The 20,021-nt window shown below is 31.5% G+C and overlaps 2 protein-coding genes across 2 annotated transcripts; one reads left to right on the top strand and one right to left on the bottom strand.

Moving 5' to 3' along the window:
- Positions 1-1,523: 1,523 nt before the first annotated feature.
- Positions 1,524-6,420, top strand: LOC129290015 (cytochrome P450 71A1-like). Its single transcript, XM_054926740.1, has 6 exons — positions 1,524-2,152; positions 3,159-3,444; positions 4,123-4,761; positions 5,101-5,151; positions 6,123-6,216; positions 6,341-6,420. Exons 1-6 carry the CDS (start codon positions 1,524-1,526, stop codon positions 6,418-6,420), a joined length of 1,779 nt encoding a protein of 592 aa, XP_054782715.1.
- Positions 6,421-8,621: 2,201 nt separating this feature from the next.
- LOC129291252 (protein NUCLEAR FUSION DEFECTIVE 5, mitochondrial-like) lies at positions 8,622-13,095 on the bottom strand. The gene is given in 4 exon segments (XM_054928520.1): positions 8,622-9,959; positions 11,161-11,363; positions 11,366-12,281; positions 12,940-13,095. Coding segments are annotated over 3 exon segments (2,130 nt in total). The 5' UTR covers positions 12,246-12,281; positions 12,940-13,095; the 3' UTR covers positions 8,622-8,912.
- Between the last annotated feature and the right edge of the window lie 6,926 nt (positions 13,096-20,021).

Genomic DNA, 20,021 nt, shown 5'->3' with positions numbered 1-20,021 from the left:
TTTATATTTAGAGACAATACAAGCTTATATAAAATACCTTATATGTAGTGACGGGGTAGTATATTGTCTCTCATGATTAATACTTCCTTTGGATCATAACATACGTTATAGTTAAATAATTTATGATTTAATTCTTAAAAATATCCATATTTTTTCATTTATACCTTAATTAAATGCTCTATATAAGAGCCTTGATAATAATAATTAAAATTTTAATATATATTTTTTAAAAAAAGAATAATAACTAAAATAGGGGTATAGTTGAAAAAATAAATATAAAAGTTATCTAATATTTTGGACCAAATAAAGTTTTTAAAAGATGCATTATATTGTGGTTCAGAGAAAATAAGCCTAAATAAGGATAATATTATAAAAGTGTAATTAATACTCTATTAGGTGTCTTATATTAAAGATCAAATAATCCTTTTAAAATATGCACCATAGGGTTAGAAGGGAGTACTCCCTTCATTTTTATTTATAGGAGAAACTATCACTTTTGATTTTTTTATATAAGCAAAATTATATTTTTTAATAAAATTTATTACGAAGTTTTTAAATTACCTCTCATAATTTCATTATTCACAGTCATAAGAAACAATTAATGAAAACTTTATTAACATAATTAATAAAAGGTATTTTAATCTAATTTTTTTATTTTCAGATATAATTAATGTAGTTAATTAATTTTTTTAACTATATAATATAATTTTTTTCTCCTATAAATGAAAATAAGACAAGGAAAACCAAAATTAACAGCATCCTTATCACCTCGACCTGGCGCTACAATAATGGCAGGATATCACTCCGACAAAAACCATGCACCATTGAATGGCAATGGAGTTACTACTTGGCGCCTATATCAAAGCTCTTCTTAAGTTGGCTCCAGAAATTCATTAATGACACAACTAACACTTCTCATTTTCGATGAAGCAACCATCCCTAGGTCAACAGACAAACTGTTTGAATGCATATGTTCATAAAAATTATTTGCATTTTTTTGTCTTATTAATTGTTTATATAATTTTATAACTCTAATAATCATAAAAAAAATTTATATATAATTAGACAATATATAGGAAAAAAATTTCAATTTTTATTAGTCATAAAAATATAAAAGATGCTCTCTTCATCCCAAATTATGAGATAATTTGATATAAGATTATGTACACCAATAATAATTTAAAAATTGGACCGGACAAAATATGGGTGCCGCGTTGTAGTAGATAGTGAACAGAAAGAATCTCACAATATAATTAATTTTCTTTTAAATTTAAATAATTGGATGGATGAACTAAAAACTATTATTGTCATTATCACACAATAAAAGACTATATCTCTGTGCCTGTGCCTGTGCACTAAAAGCATGCCATAAATTTTGAAAGAAAACAAAGAAAGAAGTCAATGACTCAATGCAATTAGTTTTGACTTTTAGAAAATAGTAAAACAAGCCTATATATAGTGTAAGTGCATGGAAGGGGATGATTCATACACAACCAGTGAGATTCATTATACCAAACACCAAAATGGTATCGCTCTCGCTTGTTCCCATAATTCTAAGTTTCACTCTCTTGCCATTCTTCTTCTTCTTCTTCTTCTTCTTCCTTCCTCAACAAATAATAAAAATCATTCTCAAACCTAAGCTTCCGCCAGGTCCTAGAGGCCTTCCCGTAATAGGAAACCTCCATCAACTCAATAATTCTTCTCTTCATCTTCACTTCACAAACCTCTCAAGAAAGTATGGACCCTTATTCTCTCTTAAGCTTGGTCATAGAACTGTTCTTGTTGTCTCATCTCCTAAAATGGCCAAAGAAACTCTTAAAGATCGTGACGTTTTGTTCTCTGATAGGCCCTATTTTCTTAGCCAACAGAAACTATCCTACAATGGGATAGAGATAATTTTCTCTCCTCATGGAGATTATTGGAAAGAAATTAGAAAGATTTGTGTCATTCACATTTTTAGTGCTAAGCGTGTCTCTAGCTTTTCATATATAAGAGAGGATGAGGTTCATCGGATGATTCGAAAGATCTCAGGATATGCAGATTCATGCAAAGTTATAAACTTGGATGAGGTTTTGATATCTCTTGCAAGTACCACAATTTGTAGGGTTGCTTTTGGAAGAAGCTATGAGGAAGAAGGAGTTGAAAATAGCAGGTTGGTTGGTATTTTCCTTTTGATTAAGCCTAATTATTAAAATATTAGTTAAATTTTTAAGCATTGATTCTTATATTTTGACCAATTTTAATATTTTCTTTTTACAAATAAATTTAATTAATATGTCATAAGTCTTAGGAGATTGGCTGGAGATATTTATCGTCAAGCCAAACAAGCCAAACCATATATATAATTAATATGTCATACTTTTTTAATTTTATTTATAAGTTACTTTTAATATATTTTATTAAAATTAAGAAAAATCTTAAAAGTTATTAATTTTGTTTAAAAATTTAACAAGTTTTCAACTTTACTCATATTAAATATATATGTGTTAATAACATATTTTTTTTCAAAGATAAAGGAAAAATTTGTAATAACAAAAGTCAACGATGGGACTTATAAATATAATAAAAAATTATTTTCTCTAGTAAATAGGAGAGGAGGAAGTAACTCTTTCCTTATATATCAATTTAAATTAAACAAATGAACTTACAAATCTCATATGACTTTTCATGTTCTCAAGAGGAAAACGAGACCAATTAGTGATGAAAAGGAAAGACATAACAACAAATAATCAGACAAAAAGATTATTATTAATTATTTTGCTTATACAATGTCCAACTTGTCATAATTGTACCAATACATTAACAAAGTTAACAAACTTATGTAAATATTATTAGATTTAACCATGTTGGTGATAATAAGGACTAAAATTGTAAACAGATTTAAACTTAAAGACTTAAAGCAATGAAAAATAAATAAATACTAGTATCAAAACACACTAAAGGTATTGAAACCAACAGTTATATTTCCTCTGAAATAAAATCTTTGAGGTTACAAGGTTAAAGGATCGAACTTAGCTTGAGACGAATGGGGAAAAAAAGAAAAGAAATTAGGTATAGGCTAAAAGCACTTGCAAGCATTCTATTATATTAATTGATCTTTAATGAGCTTAACCATTATAGAGGACAGATTTCGTTGTACTGTGTTAATCGTATTGAAGGTTCTATGGGATGATGACGGAGTTCCAGGAGTTGATGGGGACGTTCTTCATGTCAGATTACATTCATTTCACTGGGTGGATCGACTCCCTCAAAGGATTAACCGGTCGTCTTGAGAGGAATTTCAAAGACTTGGATGCATTTTACCAACAAGTGATTGATGAACACCTTGATCCTCAAAGGCCTAAACCACAAGAAGAAGATATTGTAGATGTCTTCCTTCGCCTCAAGAATCAGCCATGGTTTTCCATAAATCTCACTTTTGATCACCTCAAAGCTTTACTCATGGTATATATATATAATTCTTCATATCTCATTTCTCTCTCTCTCTCTCTCTCTCTCTCTGTTTTTTTTTTTTTTAAATGCATCATATAGATCCTCATTGCATCTCTCAGTAATTTGGTGACGTGATCAAAAGCTTAGCAAAATCGTAATAGTTTTACCCAAAAACAATCGCAATGTGTGTTCTTTTTCTTCTTAATCGTTGACCCCAATCCCATTAGTGGAATATCTCCCCACATATTTTTTTCAGACTTCCATAAAATCGAGTAATAATGTCAGATGTATGGACAATAGCTAATAAATTTCATTTTTTTTTAGAAAAATGTTTTAGAACATTATATAGATACACACGCTCACAAAAAATATTTTCTTAGCACCCAACTTACTTAAACTTCTTTTTCAAAAAAAAAAAGAGGAAGGTGAGTTCTAATTAAAGAATCAAACAGTTGGGCAAAAAAAAAAAAAAAAAAGAAGCAATTCTGATAGCTAGGGCTATCTAACCAAGGTTGGGATTTTTATTGGCCATTGGCCGAGCTCCCAGCTGAAGAACGTGAATTAGTCTATTGATTTCTTTTATAAAATAAAATCAAAGTGGATTTTAAATAAAGAAAGATACTTTCAACTTATCTTTTTTTCATTTTTCATGTTTTATACTAAGACAAATATGTGTGAGCGTGCGTGCAGGACTTTCTTGCAGGAGGGACAGATACAGTGGCAGCAATATCAGTTTGGGCTATGAGCCAACTAATGAAGAATCCAAGAGTAATGCAGAAAGTTCAAGAAGAGGTTAGAAATCTGTATGGCCATGATCATCAGAAAGGTTTCATACAAGAAAGTGACGTTAAAAAGCTCACTTTTCTAAAAGCTGTTGTGAAAGAAACACTAAGATTACACCCACCAGCACCATTACTTGCACCAAGAGAAACAACTAAAAGTTGCATCATACAAGGGTTTGAAATCCCAGCCAAGACAACAGTATATGTGAATGCATGGGCTATTCACAGAGATCCTGAGGCTTGGGATGACCCAGAAGTGTTCTATCCTGAGAGATTCTTGAACAATGCCATTGATTTTAAGGGACAAGATATGGAATTAATTCCATTTGGAGCAGGTAGAAGAATGTGCCCAGGTTTAATGATGGGAATTGCCACGGTGGAGCTTGTACTTGCTAATCTAGTTTCTTCATTTGACTGGGAAATGCCAGCAGGAACTAAAAGAGAAGATATAGATTTTGAGGTAGTAACTGGACTTGTCACTCACAAGAAAAATCATCTTTGGCTTGTTGCCAAGAACCCTATCTGCAAAGCTTTAAAAGCTAGTTGTGTATGAATAAAAATATCCTTTAGTACTTTTTGCTTAATTTTATTTTTCTTAACCATTATTTATGAGTAAAGTAATTTAAAACGTTTCATACGAGAAAATTATGTTTTGATTAATAAGGATAAAATGGAGTTTATTTAGCTAACATCAATAATTTCAGACAAAATGGTATTTGATTATTATACGCCAAAAAAGAAAGAGAAAAAGAAATGGAGAAAATAATTGAAAATGGTGTTTGTTCCTAATATCTACTTTTCCAAAATGCTTCTTCTGTTCGTCATTGGCTAAGAATCACTACACATTTGCTGGGACCTTTTATTGGTAATCTCTTGGTTGGTTTAGGTCCAATGGAGTCATAGATATTTGCAAGCAGCTACCCAAAGCTCTTCAAAGGTTTCTGTTGAATTCTTGCGATATCTTTGTTGGTTTTTTGGAATCATATGAATAGGGAAAAAATGGAAATGTCCATACACAAATTACAAATGCTAAGAAACCTTTTAAGCTTTAAAAGCATGCGAAAAGTTATGATCAATATTTCTCTAGAATTTCATTTGAAAACCTTTTTGAAAAATGTCTTGGGATTATATGATTCAAGCAAAGAAAAGAGATCAATGCCAGCAATTGGAATAATGAACTTCTTGAAAAGGATCAAATGCTTCTAAATATAATGATCACAAAATAAGAACGGGAGCTATATACCTGATGCTAGTTTAATGGAGGAGAGGGGTAGCGTAGCTCTTGGAGACATCAAATATATAGCACACACAAGAGGTATATATGTGTAATGAGTGCATTCTTTTTCATCAAATTAATCTTCATAAATACACTAATTAGAGGTTTTTATGCTTGTTCCCGTCCTAACTGACCTAAGTCCATCTTGATCATGGATGGTTGGGACTATCTTGGCCCAAAAGAAAACAAGATGGTACTTTGAAAGATGGGATAAAAAACAGGTTCAGGCAAAAGCACCTTAGAGAAACCCTATTTTATCCTAAATAAAATATACATATTATTATTCTTCTTTTATTAATATGTAATAATTTAGTTATTCAATGTACATATTTTTTGTTAATAACATACCTATTTTTTTATTGGAAAAATTAGTATTTTAATCCTTTAATTTTTAACTCACTTGTAACTCAGTTCTTCAACTATAACTCGTTGAGATTCAGTACCTCAACTATAACTCATTACAATCTAATCTCTTAACTTTTAACTGTTATAATTCAGTATTTATTTTTTAATTTTTTTTAAAATTATCCTTATTAAATAAGATGGATAAAAAAAATTCTTGTATTTTAAATTATCATATTTTAAAACTTCCTTCACACTGACAATGGGGTCCTTTTTTATGATTCTCACAGTCACACAATTTAGAGGCCCTAGCAGAAAAGGATAGGAATCTTCTCGTAGTCATTCCTCCTGATATGCCGCCACATGATGCTTATTACTTTCTCTGTAAATTAACAAGTGAATCGTGATGGACATGAAGCAAATAGAGAGATCCAAAAAGATATATGTAGAAGGATAGCAAGAAAAGAGTGAAATTTCAGCTTCCATGGTATTTTTGATGGGGTTTCAGTGTTCTCTGGTTATTCCAACTTGCTCCTTCAGCTTTCAATTGCTTTGATTGGTTTCTTGAAAGGAAACAGAGGGCTCTGAGGTTGACTTCTCTATGACCCTCCCACTTCGATTCAGATTCACCATGTCACACTGTTTTTTGTTTTTTTGGATCCAAGTCACACTGTTACCTAGAGAGAATACAGAAATAAAATCATATTAAATTTAAGGTCTTTTTTATTTTTGTTCTCATTTTTTGTTTTTAAAAACTGTTTTGTAACACAGTTTTTAAACTTGTTTTTAAAACAAAATGAAATGAAAATTTATTTAGTTATGTCAATTTAAAAAAGTTTTAAATTTAAAAAAATGGACAAATAATGATGGTTATAGGTATTTAATGGCTGTAATTAATAATAAAAATTATTAAAATAACTATAATTTTCAATAATTAAATGTATTGTATTTTAAAAATAAGAAAAATAAAATGAAAATTTAAAAACAAAAAATTAAAATAACTTTAGAAATAACTAAATGAAAACACTTATCCCAATAAAATTTTAAACTTTTCTGTTTTCAAAAACAAAAAATAATTTTTAAAAACAGAAAACAAACAAATCCTTATACTATTCAGTTTTGATCTAGACAATTCATACTGAACCAAAAGTGGTTTCCAGTCTCAAGATTGGAATTAAATCTATTTTGTTGACTGGGGAATGAGATTAGAGATCCCATGTTTCAAGATTGAACCGATAAAATGGAGTACATATTTCAAGTAAGTCAATGCATGTATTGACTGGATACCTCAAGAAGCCCATTGGATTAATAATGATGTTACAAATTTTTTTTTTTGCAAAAAAAATCTTATTAAGGATTTAATTTATAATTTATAAAATTATAGGATCAAATTTTACTGTCGGTATAAAGACTTTATTAAGAAAGATTTATAAATGCCTCTCTAATTATTTTTAGAGCATGAAGACATATTTTAATTTTGATGAGCCTCTGGACCAAAAATTATCTTACTGTTAGTTTTAGCCAGCCACTTATTGGTGTTGGGAGTTTTTGAATGTTGACATGGGGAGATTTTAGGGCTCAATCATTCCGGGATCAGATCTCCATTATCCAAATTTAGTACGGACATTTAGAATTTTTAAAATAATATATTTATTTTTCAAATGATAATTTTCTATAACTACTAAAATAAAAAGAATGAATCATCTAATGTATTAAACTAGGTGATGGGCGGTGCGCGAGTAGAAGCCAAAAATTCAAATCCCTCTAACATATAGAAAAAGATAAAAATTAGGAAAAATAAACACTCTTAGCCCAACAATTTTATCTTTATTATTAATTCAAAACAACTCATTTCTTATAGTTATTAAGTGAAAAAAATTAATTATAAGAATTGAGTTGTTTCAAGTTAAGAAACTATATAACAGTAGATAAAAAAATTTGGTCAATTACAAACTAGGTTCTTTTTTTTTTTTGGGTGAATTAGAAACTAGGTTATCATGAGTCAAGAAACTAAAGAAAAACAAGTTATTTGGAATCTAAATGCAAGGCTTAAATCAATAATTAAAATAAAGGTTTAAAAATTAAAAGTTAAATTTTTCTTAAAGTTATTAAGAATATAAAAATTAAATTTTGATCAAAATTATCCAAAAGGTATTTATCCAAAATAAAGTGCAGAAGGTAGGATATACCAAATGAATTTAATCAATGCAAAACATAGTTTGTATTCAAGTGACGCTTGCGTATACGGCTGAAGATACATTATTCATGCTTTATTGATATTTGGCATACGAAAGACATGGCATTATAGTCTAGTGGCATGAAACTCTACTCTAAATAAAAGTTGTAAATTAAATCCCGCTTTGTAATTTCAAGTTGTTAGTACATGCCCCTCTTATAAAAAGCCCTTTATCTATTGCTTCTAGGCATCCTCAATATCAATAATCCAAATTTAAGGATTTCAAGCACTCACGGCATCCAGGATACTAAAATGGAAATTTTCACCTACCAGAAATCCAAAACGCTTCATATAATAGTATGTCCACTATAATGCTAAATTATTGACATACTTCAACAACAATAATAATGTTAGACGACAAACAACACATAGCATGGGGGGAAAAAAGAAAATGAAACCACCAGATGTTATTCAAATGGGGTAAGTGTGTCATTGTGTTTTAAGAAGTTTCTAAACTCAGACTATTTGTCATAGAGGTACGCCCTTATAGGAAATTGTAATCTGTACACTATAATGTTGAGAGTAAAATAAAAAACATGACAAACCAAGACCAACATGCTAACGAAAAATACTTATTTGGAAAATATCACTTATCAATGTATTACAAAAAGAGCTACTTAACAAGAGAATTGTGGAGACATGAGGGGGAAAAATCCTCTGAACATTTGGGAATGTGACCTGTCACAACAGGAAGATTGACATAAACCGGTCAAGAAAATGGTAATCTCATAATTAATGAATCAAATCTTTGTAAATTACATGCTGCAACTATTCCAGCACCCCATGGCATCCACGACAAGAAGCCATTAGAGACCAGAAAGAGCACATGTCCACTATAACTGAACTATCTCAAACCTGGTCTTCTTCCACGACCAGCTCCACTAAGAGCCATTTCAAGTGGCCCTGATGGAGTAAATCCCTGTGCCTCCATTATATCTCGTATCCTTCGCGCATCCTGCACAAATCCACCAGTAAGAAGACTCCGTATAATTCTCTCAAACTCATGTGGTCTTAATTCATCCTTTCTAGCCTCAAGAACTCCCAAAGCTTGAAGGGCCTTTTTCTCATTTCCTGCCTTTGCATACATATCACAAAGACTCACTTGAATTTTTAAAGAAGGAGCCTCACCCTGCTGAGCAATTTCCCCCAAAAGTTGTTCAGCCTCATCAACAAGCTGCAACTTCGCAAACCAGTCCACAAGAACAGTGTAAGTGGCAATCCCAGGCTCAAACCCATCCTTCTCTAGCTTCAAAAGAAGATTTAATGCCTTGTCCAATAAATTTTTCCTCTCATAAGCTGCAATCATGCTAGCGGTGACCCTGTCATCAGGCTTATATCCAAGTTTTATCATGTAGTCAAAGTTTTTTCTAGCCACATCAGGGTTGTCTGCACGCTCATATGCCTCAACAAGCAATGTACAGGTCTCCATCGAGTGCCGAAATCCTGAAAACTGCATAGCTCCTGAAATCCGTTCAGCTCCATTAACATCCCCAAGATGAGCAAAAGACCGGAGCAATGCAATGTATATTTCATAGGAGGGTTTCATTTCTCCCGACTCCAGCTCCCTCAATAGAACTTCGGCCATCCTAGGTTGGCCAGCATTTACATATGACATGATAATTGCAGTATAGATTTTCAAGTCTGGCTGGACACCCTGGCTTCTCAAGCTATCAAATGCTTCTTTTGCACGATCAAAATTACCTGCCTTGGCATACATGTGAATCAATGAACTGGCTATTATAGCATCTGGCTGGTAACCATTTTCATTCATCTTCTTGAGGATCCTCTCAGCATCATCATACTTGTTATCTTCAGCATAAATACTAATAAGCTTAGAATAGTCTCGGATATTTGTTTGGAAAGACCTTTCTGTCAATGCAATTTCTGCTACCTGTAAGTACAAAATTTGACAAATAATTAAATCCAAAGACCAGAATAGCCTCATTTTCATCCCTGGTTCAATTTGTTCACTTTAAAATTATATCCAAGTAATACATAAAGATTTTAAAATCTCATAAGCTACATATACAAATATGTTCATAGTTTCATCTGCATAAGCAAAATACATCATTCACATGAGCATAAAAACCTAAGAAATTTGTGGGACATGCATCACAATTTTTAATTAATTGATAATCCACCCAAAAGTACAGCTGCTCGAATCAATTTCCAAGAAAATTAATTCCTTGTGGTTAGGGATTGATTAATGAAAATTCTTAGCACCTCAAACAGCATAAAATTACATGTCAAACATGAATGTAGCTATCTTAGACATTCTAAAGCTAGCCTTGTTAACCAGAAATAGAAGGAATAAACAAAACATATCACCCACCAAAAAAATAGCAAAGGTGTTACCCCACCTAGTGAGATAAGGCTTCTTGTTATTATTGTTGTTGCTTTTAAGCTGTTAGATGGGAAGCAGGATGAAGAAGAAAAGATCTACCACAGTACCACTATTACCAGCCCGGAAATCAGAGAACTAATCTACAAATACCGATACCAACTATAAGATTCCACTGGAAAGACCCTACTTTTGGGAAGACCAACACAAAGAAAACATGATTTGTGCTGGTTATACTCAAGTTCAAACATGTCTTCCATGAAAGACTAAATAGGAAATAGAATATAAAACCAGTACCAAAGTAATTAATTTAAGAGAATGAAGAAAATCTTTATAATCTGCAATGTAACACCCAAATCCAGTCAACCAAGAACTTGTGGAAGACTGCACTAGCACAAAGAATCAGAAACAACCCTCTATACCTGATGACTGATTCCTCTGGCATCTTCCTCATACTTTTATATCATTGCTAGTTCAAATTTCTCCATGCTAATGGAAATGAACAATTTGAAGCGTGTAATTTGTGAATATGTAGTCTACACTGTGTTGAAAATACAGCAGAAAATTTGCGAAGTGGTGTACTTAGAATTGAAATTTGGCCTTTTCAAACAATCAGCAAAAGTCTCAGAATAGATTTACAATACAATCTATTTACCTTGCAAAGTTCCGTAATCCAAAACTATAGAGAAGGTTTGGGTTGTAGTAAAATAATCAGGCTAAACAGTTAATGAAGAACAAACTATTCACATACCTTCAAGTACAAAGGAAAATTCTGATCTTTCATTTTGTCAAGTAAATTAATCCAATCTATCCTGTTAGGTTGATGAATCTCTACCCACTCAGCTATCAGCGAAGATGGATCATCCACATCGTTTAATGACAGAATTTTCTCAGTGACAAGTTTGGCTTTCCCAGACACAAGTTTTGGCTCAGGCGGCCAAATGAATTCCTCTGCTCATGAATTCTGTCAGCCACTTCTGCCCACTTAGGATCAGAGAGATTAAGCCCATATATCTTGTAGTTTATCTTTCCTCGTCTCTTGGGGAGAGTAACTGTCTTAGATTTCTCCTCGACAGCATCAACCTTCTCACTCTCTGTTTTCACTTCTTCCTCAGCTTGTGCATCGTTTCTCAGGCGCTCCAAACTCTCATAAAAATCATGTTCCTCCATTTTCTCACGTGCCCACTTGAATCTAAGCTCTCTAAGCAAATTACCACGAACACCAATTTCACCAGCAAACCTGCACATCTCCTTCACTTCTTCAGATTGCAAAAAACCCTTCATCCTTTCCTTCTTCCGTTCCTTATTCATATCATCCAATACCATATTGCTCACTTCCCAGACTGTTCTCCACAAGTCCTCACTAAAATCTTGTGAAGAAGAGACCGCCGCATTCATTACCGGCCGCAACCCACCCTTTTCCAACTCTGACACAACCTTGCCAACTATGATCAATAGCATGCCATCAATTGTTTGTTTGTCAGAAGCTGGATATTCTGTGACGAGCTTCTTACGCATTATCCACACAAACCGTGACAAGAACTCGTTCATCGTCCCATCCTCATCCTCATTCTCCACCTTCAAATTAACCTTAGGGTCATAGTCCAAATTGTTTGGTTTAGTTAGGGGAGTAGAATGAAGCTGTCTAGAGAAGGGCGAAATAGAGTTTGGGCATTCATGCAATAGGAAGGTAGTGAGGCCATAGTTGTGATCAATAGAAGGGAATGTAGGAAGTGTGATGGTGGAGCTAGTTTTACAAAAATCAGATAGTGGGCTTGGATTGAGCCTAGGTAGTTTTTTGATGGCATGTCTGCAAAGTAAACTCCTCAAAACCATGTCTCAGTGATTAATCACTACTCACAAGGTGCGCTCCTGCAAAAAGAGGTGTAAGATACGGTTTGATAAGTTTAGAAAGCTAAGGACATCAGTCACATGGTCTTGACATAGGCGGACCTATACTACACCTCAATAGATCTTTGAAATATGCATAGTTGATATGATGCCCTTTTAATTTTTGTTCCAGATACTTAAACACAACTTGAGCCAAGTTATTTACACGATCAGACATATGAAGCACCGATATAGGTACGAGCATCAGATATGATACGGCATGATATGCAGATATGGCAATTTTCAAAAATTTTAGGATACTATATATATAATTAAATATTAAATATTTAAATACACATATTTTCAATATAATAAGGAGTTAAGCAATTAAATACTATTAGATGACAATGACCAACTTAAACAATTTCCTCCAATTTTATGATGAGGAGAGCTAATTAAAATTTAAAACAAACAAATAATAATTTATCTAAATTATCTAAATGACAGCCCCCTCCTTCATCACCCACAAATGAATCAAAGGCATGGTTTTATACTATAATCGTATCTCCACAGTCCACTCAAATTATCGTTCTCCATATACTATAATCGTATCTCCACAGTGTGAATCATCTAACAGACTAACACTAACAGTGTGAGCATGTGATGACGCGAAAGAAAGGGAGGACAGAGGAGGACAGACCCACTGAGGAGGAGACTAGCTGAGTGACGTGAGTTGACTGGGTGGCTGACAATATGAACAACGCAAGTTCACAGGAAGAGTGACGCTGCGATGGTGACAAAGTAGATCGACATCAGTTGACTGTCTGAGTGATGCAAGTTCACAGACCAAAGAAGGATGAAGCCACACGTAGGGGAAGGACGTCGGTGGCTGTTTCAGGGCCACTAGGTCAGATCGTTGGTGACAAAGACTGCGTGGGATTTAGGAATGAAAGTATCAAACTCGACTGAAGCAAGGAAACTGTTTTGAAAGAAAACAAAATAACAAACACTGTGTTCCGTGTCCAGATAAGTGGATACCCATACCTGCCCATATCTGACCATATAGACAAAAGAAAAAAGAAAAAAAAGAAAGGGACACGCCATGCCCATTTTGGTGTGTCAATGCTTCTGACATCACAAGTACCATAAGAAATTTCCAAATTTGATTGTAATATAAGAAGATTAATAAAAAGAATGCCAATACGCAACAAATCCAACAGTGCAAAACAAAAATATCCAAATCTTACAAGTCACTGGTAATCATAATGAAGAGGGAAGAAGTATAATAGAGACTCAGGCCTGAGTATCATATCAAGCCAAAACACAGCAAGCAGGGGCCACTAGCAGAAATTTAACTACAAGTTTTCAGACCACAGAAAGAACAATAGCTGAAATTTACTCAAATTTCACAACACATGCATCATCAACGATTAATTGAAACAAAGATTAATGTAACAGAGTTTGCAAATAAAGCTTTACAGTGAGGGGTGCTTCATATTCATAGTACAGAAGCCAGAGCCATAGAATCTCCCTCCAGGCCCAAGTGCCCATCACTTGATTTCAAAACCAATTTCAAGCAATCAAAAGTTTCCAGTGGCCAAAAAGGAAATCTAACAATTACATCTAGGACTGTAAAAAGGACTGAATGAGACTGGACTTCAACCTAACCCAAAGTCTGATCTCTTTCATGAAAAGAAATGGGTTAGGCAACCCATACTCCAGTCTAGTCTTATGATAATCCGAAAATTAACAGAATCAGATTTGGTTCATAGGATTGAGAGACTGATCCTGTTAGCCTAGTATTCATTTAGCTTCTTCTTTTTTTTTTTTTCCCTTTTTCCTTTTTCCCATAGGAGAAGCAATAATCCATTTCACAGCAAGAACTTAATCTCTACCATTTAACAGCAATACACAGAAACCATTTCTCAACTTAACCGCTGCCAATTTAATTAAATAAAAAAACAGAGTCGCTAACAATTTAATCTCTGCCATTTCACAGCAATACACACAAGAACTTTAGACTATTAAATGGGCTGGTTTGTTCTAGCTATTCAAATACAATTGCTAAATGCCACAACATGAGACAATTGTCATAAATCATTATTCATGTTCGAATTAACAGCAGAACGTGAAGGAATCAAAGGACCCACAACATGAGAGAATCTCATATAATGAACAAGAAATTAACAACATTAGCAAGTTTGCAAAAATACCTGAGAGACAGCAGACGTGAAGGAATCAAAGGACCCACAATGGGCAACTCGACTCAGCGGGGAGAGGTGACGGCGAGATCTAAATCAGGGGAGAGGCAACGACGCAGTGCAATCAGAGGCGAGAGCGACGGTGAGATGTGAATCAGAGGAGAGGTGACGGCGCCACGCGAATCAAAGGAGAGAGGCGACGGAGCAGTGCGAATCAGAGGAGAGGCGGCGCTAATGAAAGGAGAGAGGTGACGGAGTAGTGCGAATCAGAGGAGAGGCAACTAAAAGACGTCCGATCGACGGTGGTGGCGGAGGGGAGGGGCCAGGGCTTCGTTTGCTGAGGGCTGAGTAGGTGGCAGAATGGGTGTTTGCGCGAGCAAGGGAGCAATGAGCTGAGAGAGCAGAGGCACCAGGTTACTAGTCATTTAGTCTTAACTTATTATTATAATAATTAATAAATTAATTATAATTATATTAAATAAATTGATATAATCAGATTGAATCAAGTGATTCAAATATCTAGTATCTTATTCAGTCTAATTTAAAGAAATGATCTAGTCTTTCAAATCATTTTAATCCTTCAAAATCAGTGTATATATGGATAGGCTGGATCAGCTCGAGTCGGACTGAGTCAGATTGAATTGGGAGACTCTGCATAGGCTAGTCACATCCTTACGCCAAATTTTATGTGTGTCAACGAAAACCATAGCTCAAAACTCAAATGCCGTAATGAAGCTAAAATAGCACGAGAAGACAAAAAGGCAAAAGGAGAAACCATAACTCGGGGACGAGTTGCTGCGAACAAGTGTCATGAGAGAGAAAAACTGAACAAGAAGAGAGAAAAAGGAAGAAGAAATAGCTACCTGATCTGCGGAAGAGAGCAGAACGAAGTGTATTCGCGAACTCTGAAGCTTATCGACGTCCGGCGGAGCGGCGGAACTCCGAACTTCAACATCGGCTCGCTAAGCGCCGTCTAACGGTCAGTGATGCTCGAGGGTCCGGACCTTGAGAGGATTTTTTTTTTTTTTTGTTTTTGTTTTTTCGGACAAAGGACCTCAGAGAGTTTAATAAAATAAGATTGTTCCTAGATTTGTCAAAATAAATTCGTTGGCAAACAAAAACTGTAAAGTAATATAGGGATGTTCAACTTCAACTCGTTTCAATTGATCTGATATCATTCTAATATATTTCGGCCCGAAAATAATCAAGATAGGATAGGAAAGGTTCGAGACGGGACGAGATACGAGATTACCATCAGGATGTCTCGTTCCGTCCCAAATATTATATATATATATATATATTATTTTTTATTTTAAGTATAATAATTATATTAATATAATTTATATTTATATTAATTATATTAATTATAATTTCAATACTTGCAATTCTTATTTAAAATTAAAAATTTTTTATATTGATAATTTTAATAACATTGAGTAAATATGGCGATATCTTTCTTTATAATATATTAATTATATTAATATAATTTATTCTTATATTTATCTATTTAATAACTTTTATTTATAACGTATTTCTTGCTTTATTTTCAAAAGAATAATTAATTTAGTATATCTCCACCAAAGTATAAGAACAATGATTTGATGTTGTGCTTGACTTACCTATTGTTGCTACTATTATAGCTTAAAAATCACTTGTATCTGCTATTATAATGTGTAGTTGTGACTAATATAATTTAATAATTGACTTTAAATTGTTGTAATTTATGTACTTGTATTGTTTTGATTTTAAATTTAATAAATTATATGATTTAAAATTTTAATGAACGTTATTATCTAAATCTTTCTTCGATATTATTCAATTTATCAGGACTCCCAATGAGATCGAACAGGACATGAGACCAAAATTTAGTCCCAATCTTTTTTTCGAGACAAGACATGGGATGGGAGTGTCATGGTCCTGTCCCATCTCAAAAAAAAGATCAGGACTAAATTTTGCCCGTCCCATTCCGTAAACACCACTAATGTAATGTAAATTAATTGCACTATAATATTTTAATTAATGATGTTGAAAAAAACTATAATATTTTAATTATTAATTTTTTGAAAAAAATATATATAAATTTCATGAAGTAGATTTATTTATAAATAAATTTGACGAAATTTGAAAACAGCTAGATCTCTTGGAACCTGAATGTAATTTAAAATTAGGTTGCAAAAATAATAATACTTTTATTAAACATACATTACAACAATCAAATAACTAATTTACAACTATTTTATTAGCAATTTACAACTATAATTTTAATATTTTTTAACTTTAACTTCACATATCCAATAGTTAAACATTCATGTGATATTAACAAAGTTTAACATTAATTGTTTACAATTATTTTATCAGTAATTTATAACTATAACTTTAACTTTTTTCAACTGCAATTTCATATATTCAATAGTTAAACTAATCATTTTAATTATTAAATATATAAAGTTATAGTTGTAAAAAGTTAAAATTATAGTGTAACAAAGTAGTCATAAATTATTTGATTGATATAATATATGTATATTTAATAGAGACATGATTATCTTTTTATCTCAATTTTAAATTACACTTAGGCCCAAAGAAATTTAATTGTAGAATTATCAAATGGATTGCAAGCTAACCCACATAGGTTAGAGTTTTAATGAGTTGGGTTGGGCCAACCCAACCCGCACACTAGTGGACTGGTGAGCTTGCAAGCCAGCCTCCAAAATGTAACTTTATTTTTTAAAAAAAATTATTTAAAATTTATGATCAATATATTACACACACACGCAAATAAATTAAATCATTTCTCTAAATCCTATCACATAAATCTCACATAGTAAGCTTTATTTTCTTCAACAATTATCTAAATCTAAATGATCTATTGTGCATTCTTAAAAAGTTGTAGTACTTCAAAAAAATTTAGAATCCAAACCTTTTTTTTTTTTTACGTAGATGTCCTACTAAAAGTAAATTTGAATAATAGAAATATATATGAAATTGATAAAAGAAAAAGAATTAGAATTAAAAAATTTTTTGGTATCATAAAAAATTTAAATGTAATTTTGATATTATTTATATTTTCTTTTCACGGGTTAAGAATTAAATAGAAAATGAAGCCAAAATATTAAAAAAATTGCTAGATTTTTATTATTAATCATTTTCTTGCTTAAGTGTGTTATCTTTTTCATTGAGAGAAAAAATTTAAATATAAACTCATATTTTTTAATGAATTATTATTTGTGATTTTAGATAATAGATCTTATGAGACTAACAAATAATATATATTCAAAATATTTCTATAAAAATTAATAAATCATTGATTTACAAACTATAACAAAAATTTCATTTGCAAATTTGTAAAAAAAAATTATATTACTTTTCATAAAGAACATATTTGAGAATCATAAATTATAAATTTAAAAATATTTTCATTATTGTACATTTATAAAAAGATATATTGTAATTGAAAAAATAAATTAATTTTTTTAAAAAAAAATAGGCTGTCTAGCAAGCTAGCCCGTTTTAACCCGCCAATTTTGCAGGTTGGGCTAGCCCAACTTGTTTTTTCCTTTAACTCAATTTGTCAAAATTGGTTGGTTAAATAGGCTAACCTGTGGGTTCAACCCATTTTTCTGACTCTACCTAATCATGGTTTCTAAATTTTATAAACTTATTTGTAAATAAGTATGCTCCATGGGACTTATATGTAATTTTTCCAATCTTTATTTGATTGTGTATATATAAAAGTAAAATAAAAAGGTCACTTTTAGGAGTGTTGCAATTCTGTGCTTCCGAATATCTTTCCAATGATTTTGTGCCTGAGATTTAGGTTTAGAGTTAAATTGGGGATGATTTATTTTTTTTATTTGTATATCAAAAAGAGTATTTAGGTTTGAAGTTATATTTAGAATTATTTATCCTTTTTATAAAAATAAAATGTTTATATTATTCAAATTTTAATTTATGAGTGAATAACACATCATAAATAATAAATTATTTGTTATATTTTTAACATACGTAGAGTAATTGATGATCTATTTTATAAGTAATTTTGCATAAAAATTGGACTATTAATTATTCTGTTTAATTTTACTCTTTAATATTTTTTATGAATACGGGAAAAATTTATATATATAAAAGAGAAATTATGTTTTAAATATGATGCATTTAATAAGGGTAAATTAAAAAAAATTATACAGAACTAATTTTTTTTAGCCAAAAAAAGCCAACATTATTGATTATAAAAAAGAATTACAGGAGCCATTTGTTTTAGCTTATTTCATGAAAAAAAATCACTTATTTTTTTAAAAAATCTATTTTATGAGTTTTTATTATATTTGTTTAAACTTTTAAAAATAATAAGAATCTGAAAAAATTTTATTATTTCCAAAAGCTACTTTAAGTAGTTTGTAAAAACAATCTAATGCAATAAATAAGAGAGAATGTTTTAAAAAAATGAAATACATAAAGATAGCATAAAATTTTAAAATAACATAATAATAAATTATTTTTATAAAAATAAAAATCAGGGGAGATATAATAAAATTTAAAAATAATGAACTAATAATCACTTTTTTAATTGTTGTAACCAAACATAAAATAATTTCTACCTTTTATAAAATCTCTACAAAATGGGATAGTGACAAGTAAGGATCTTGTAAGAATATTAATGCCAAATTAAAAATTTTAGTACCGAAACATGGTAGAAGAAGTATTAAAACTTGAAAACATCAGTGTTGAAAAGTCTTAATTTAATATTAATATTCTTACAATATCCTTATTTGTCATTCTCCTCAAAATAAATCTATTTTTATAAAATCTCTAAATTATCTAAATTATTTTTAATATTAAATAAATGAGCCCACACTCACTAATATCAGAAGTAGTAAAAGAAAAAGTAGTAAAACCTAAATACAACCTAAATGCTAAAAAGAAAACCAAACAAAAAAAAAAAATGGTCTGACAGATACCAAATAAGCAAAAACAAACATCAAAACAATTATCCTACACCAGTCGTAATCAAACCAGAATCAAAAACTTCATAAGCTTTCTCACGTTGCTTACTTTTGCCTAACAAATCTGCCAACAAAATATTAGATAAAGGATTGAAAGCCAGTCATTTGGCATCAACTCTTTTGCACCAAAAGCTTCTAACATATCAGTAGCATTATTTCCTTGGCATGAAACCAAAGAAAAAGAAACATTTGTCTTAGCACCTATAAGCAAAAGCAGCTCCAATAATAGAGCCTCACAGCACCAATCACAACCGAAACTAAAACTTGCATTGAGAAATTCTACAAACCTGTCCAGCAAATCTATCACAAATCTACAACGCCTCCTTAGCTGCAAAAACATTTAACCATAAAGCTATTATGAACCTTTACTATTGTTCCCAAACAGCGACAATATCACCCATTGTTGTCCCTACAAACTATACCCGCACCAGCAAGCCCATTCTTCTTTAAAGTATTTTTTTTTGTTAAAATGTTAATTATATTTTAATATGCTGGAAGTGGGAAATTTAAAATTTGTTAATATACATAAGGCCCTTTGATGATCTATTTTAGAAGTATTTTTGCATAAAAATTGGATTATT

Source organism: Prosopis cineraria, unplaced genomic scaffold (genome assembly GCF_029017545.1).
Source record: "Prosopis cineraria cultivar Desert tree isolate PC_DT_omini unplaced genomic scaffold, ASM2901754v1 PC13, whole genome shotgun sequence".
In the NCBI taxonomy this organism is placed as follows: domain Eukaryota; kingdom Viridiplantae; phylum Streptophyta; class Magnoliopsida; order Fabales; family Fabaceae; genus Prosopis; species Prosopis cineraria.
The sequence above is the reverse complement of the archived record's forward strand: the minus strand, read 5'-3'. Positions and strand labels throughout refer to the sequence as shown.

Bases quoted from the DNA above. Each gene is read 5' to 3' on its own strand.
- LOC129290015 (XM_054926740.1), top strand. From the start codon at position 1,524: ATGGTATCGCTCTCGCTTGTTCCCATAATTCTAAGTTTCACTCTCTTG. The intron at 2,153-3,158 runs GTTGGTTGGTAT...ATCGTATTGAAG, and splicing joins GAAGGAGTTGAAAATAGCAG to GTTCTATGGGATGATGACGG. The intron at 5,152-6,122 runs GTTTCTGTTGAA...TGATTCTCACAG, and splicing joins CTACCCAAAGCTCTTCAAAG to TCACACAATTTAGAGGCCCT.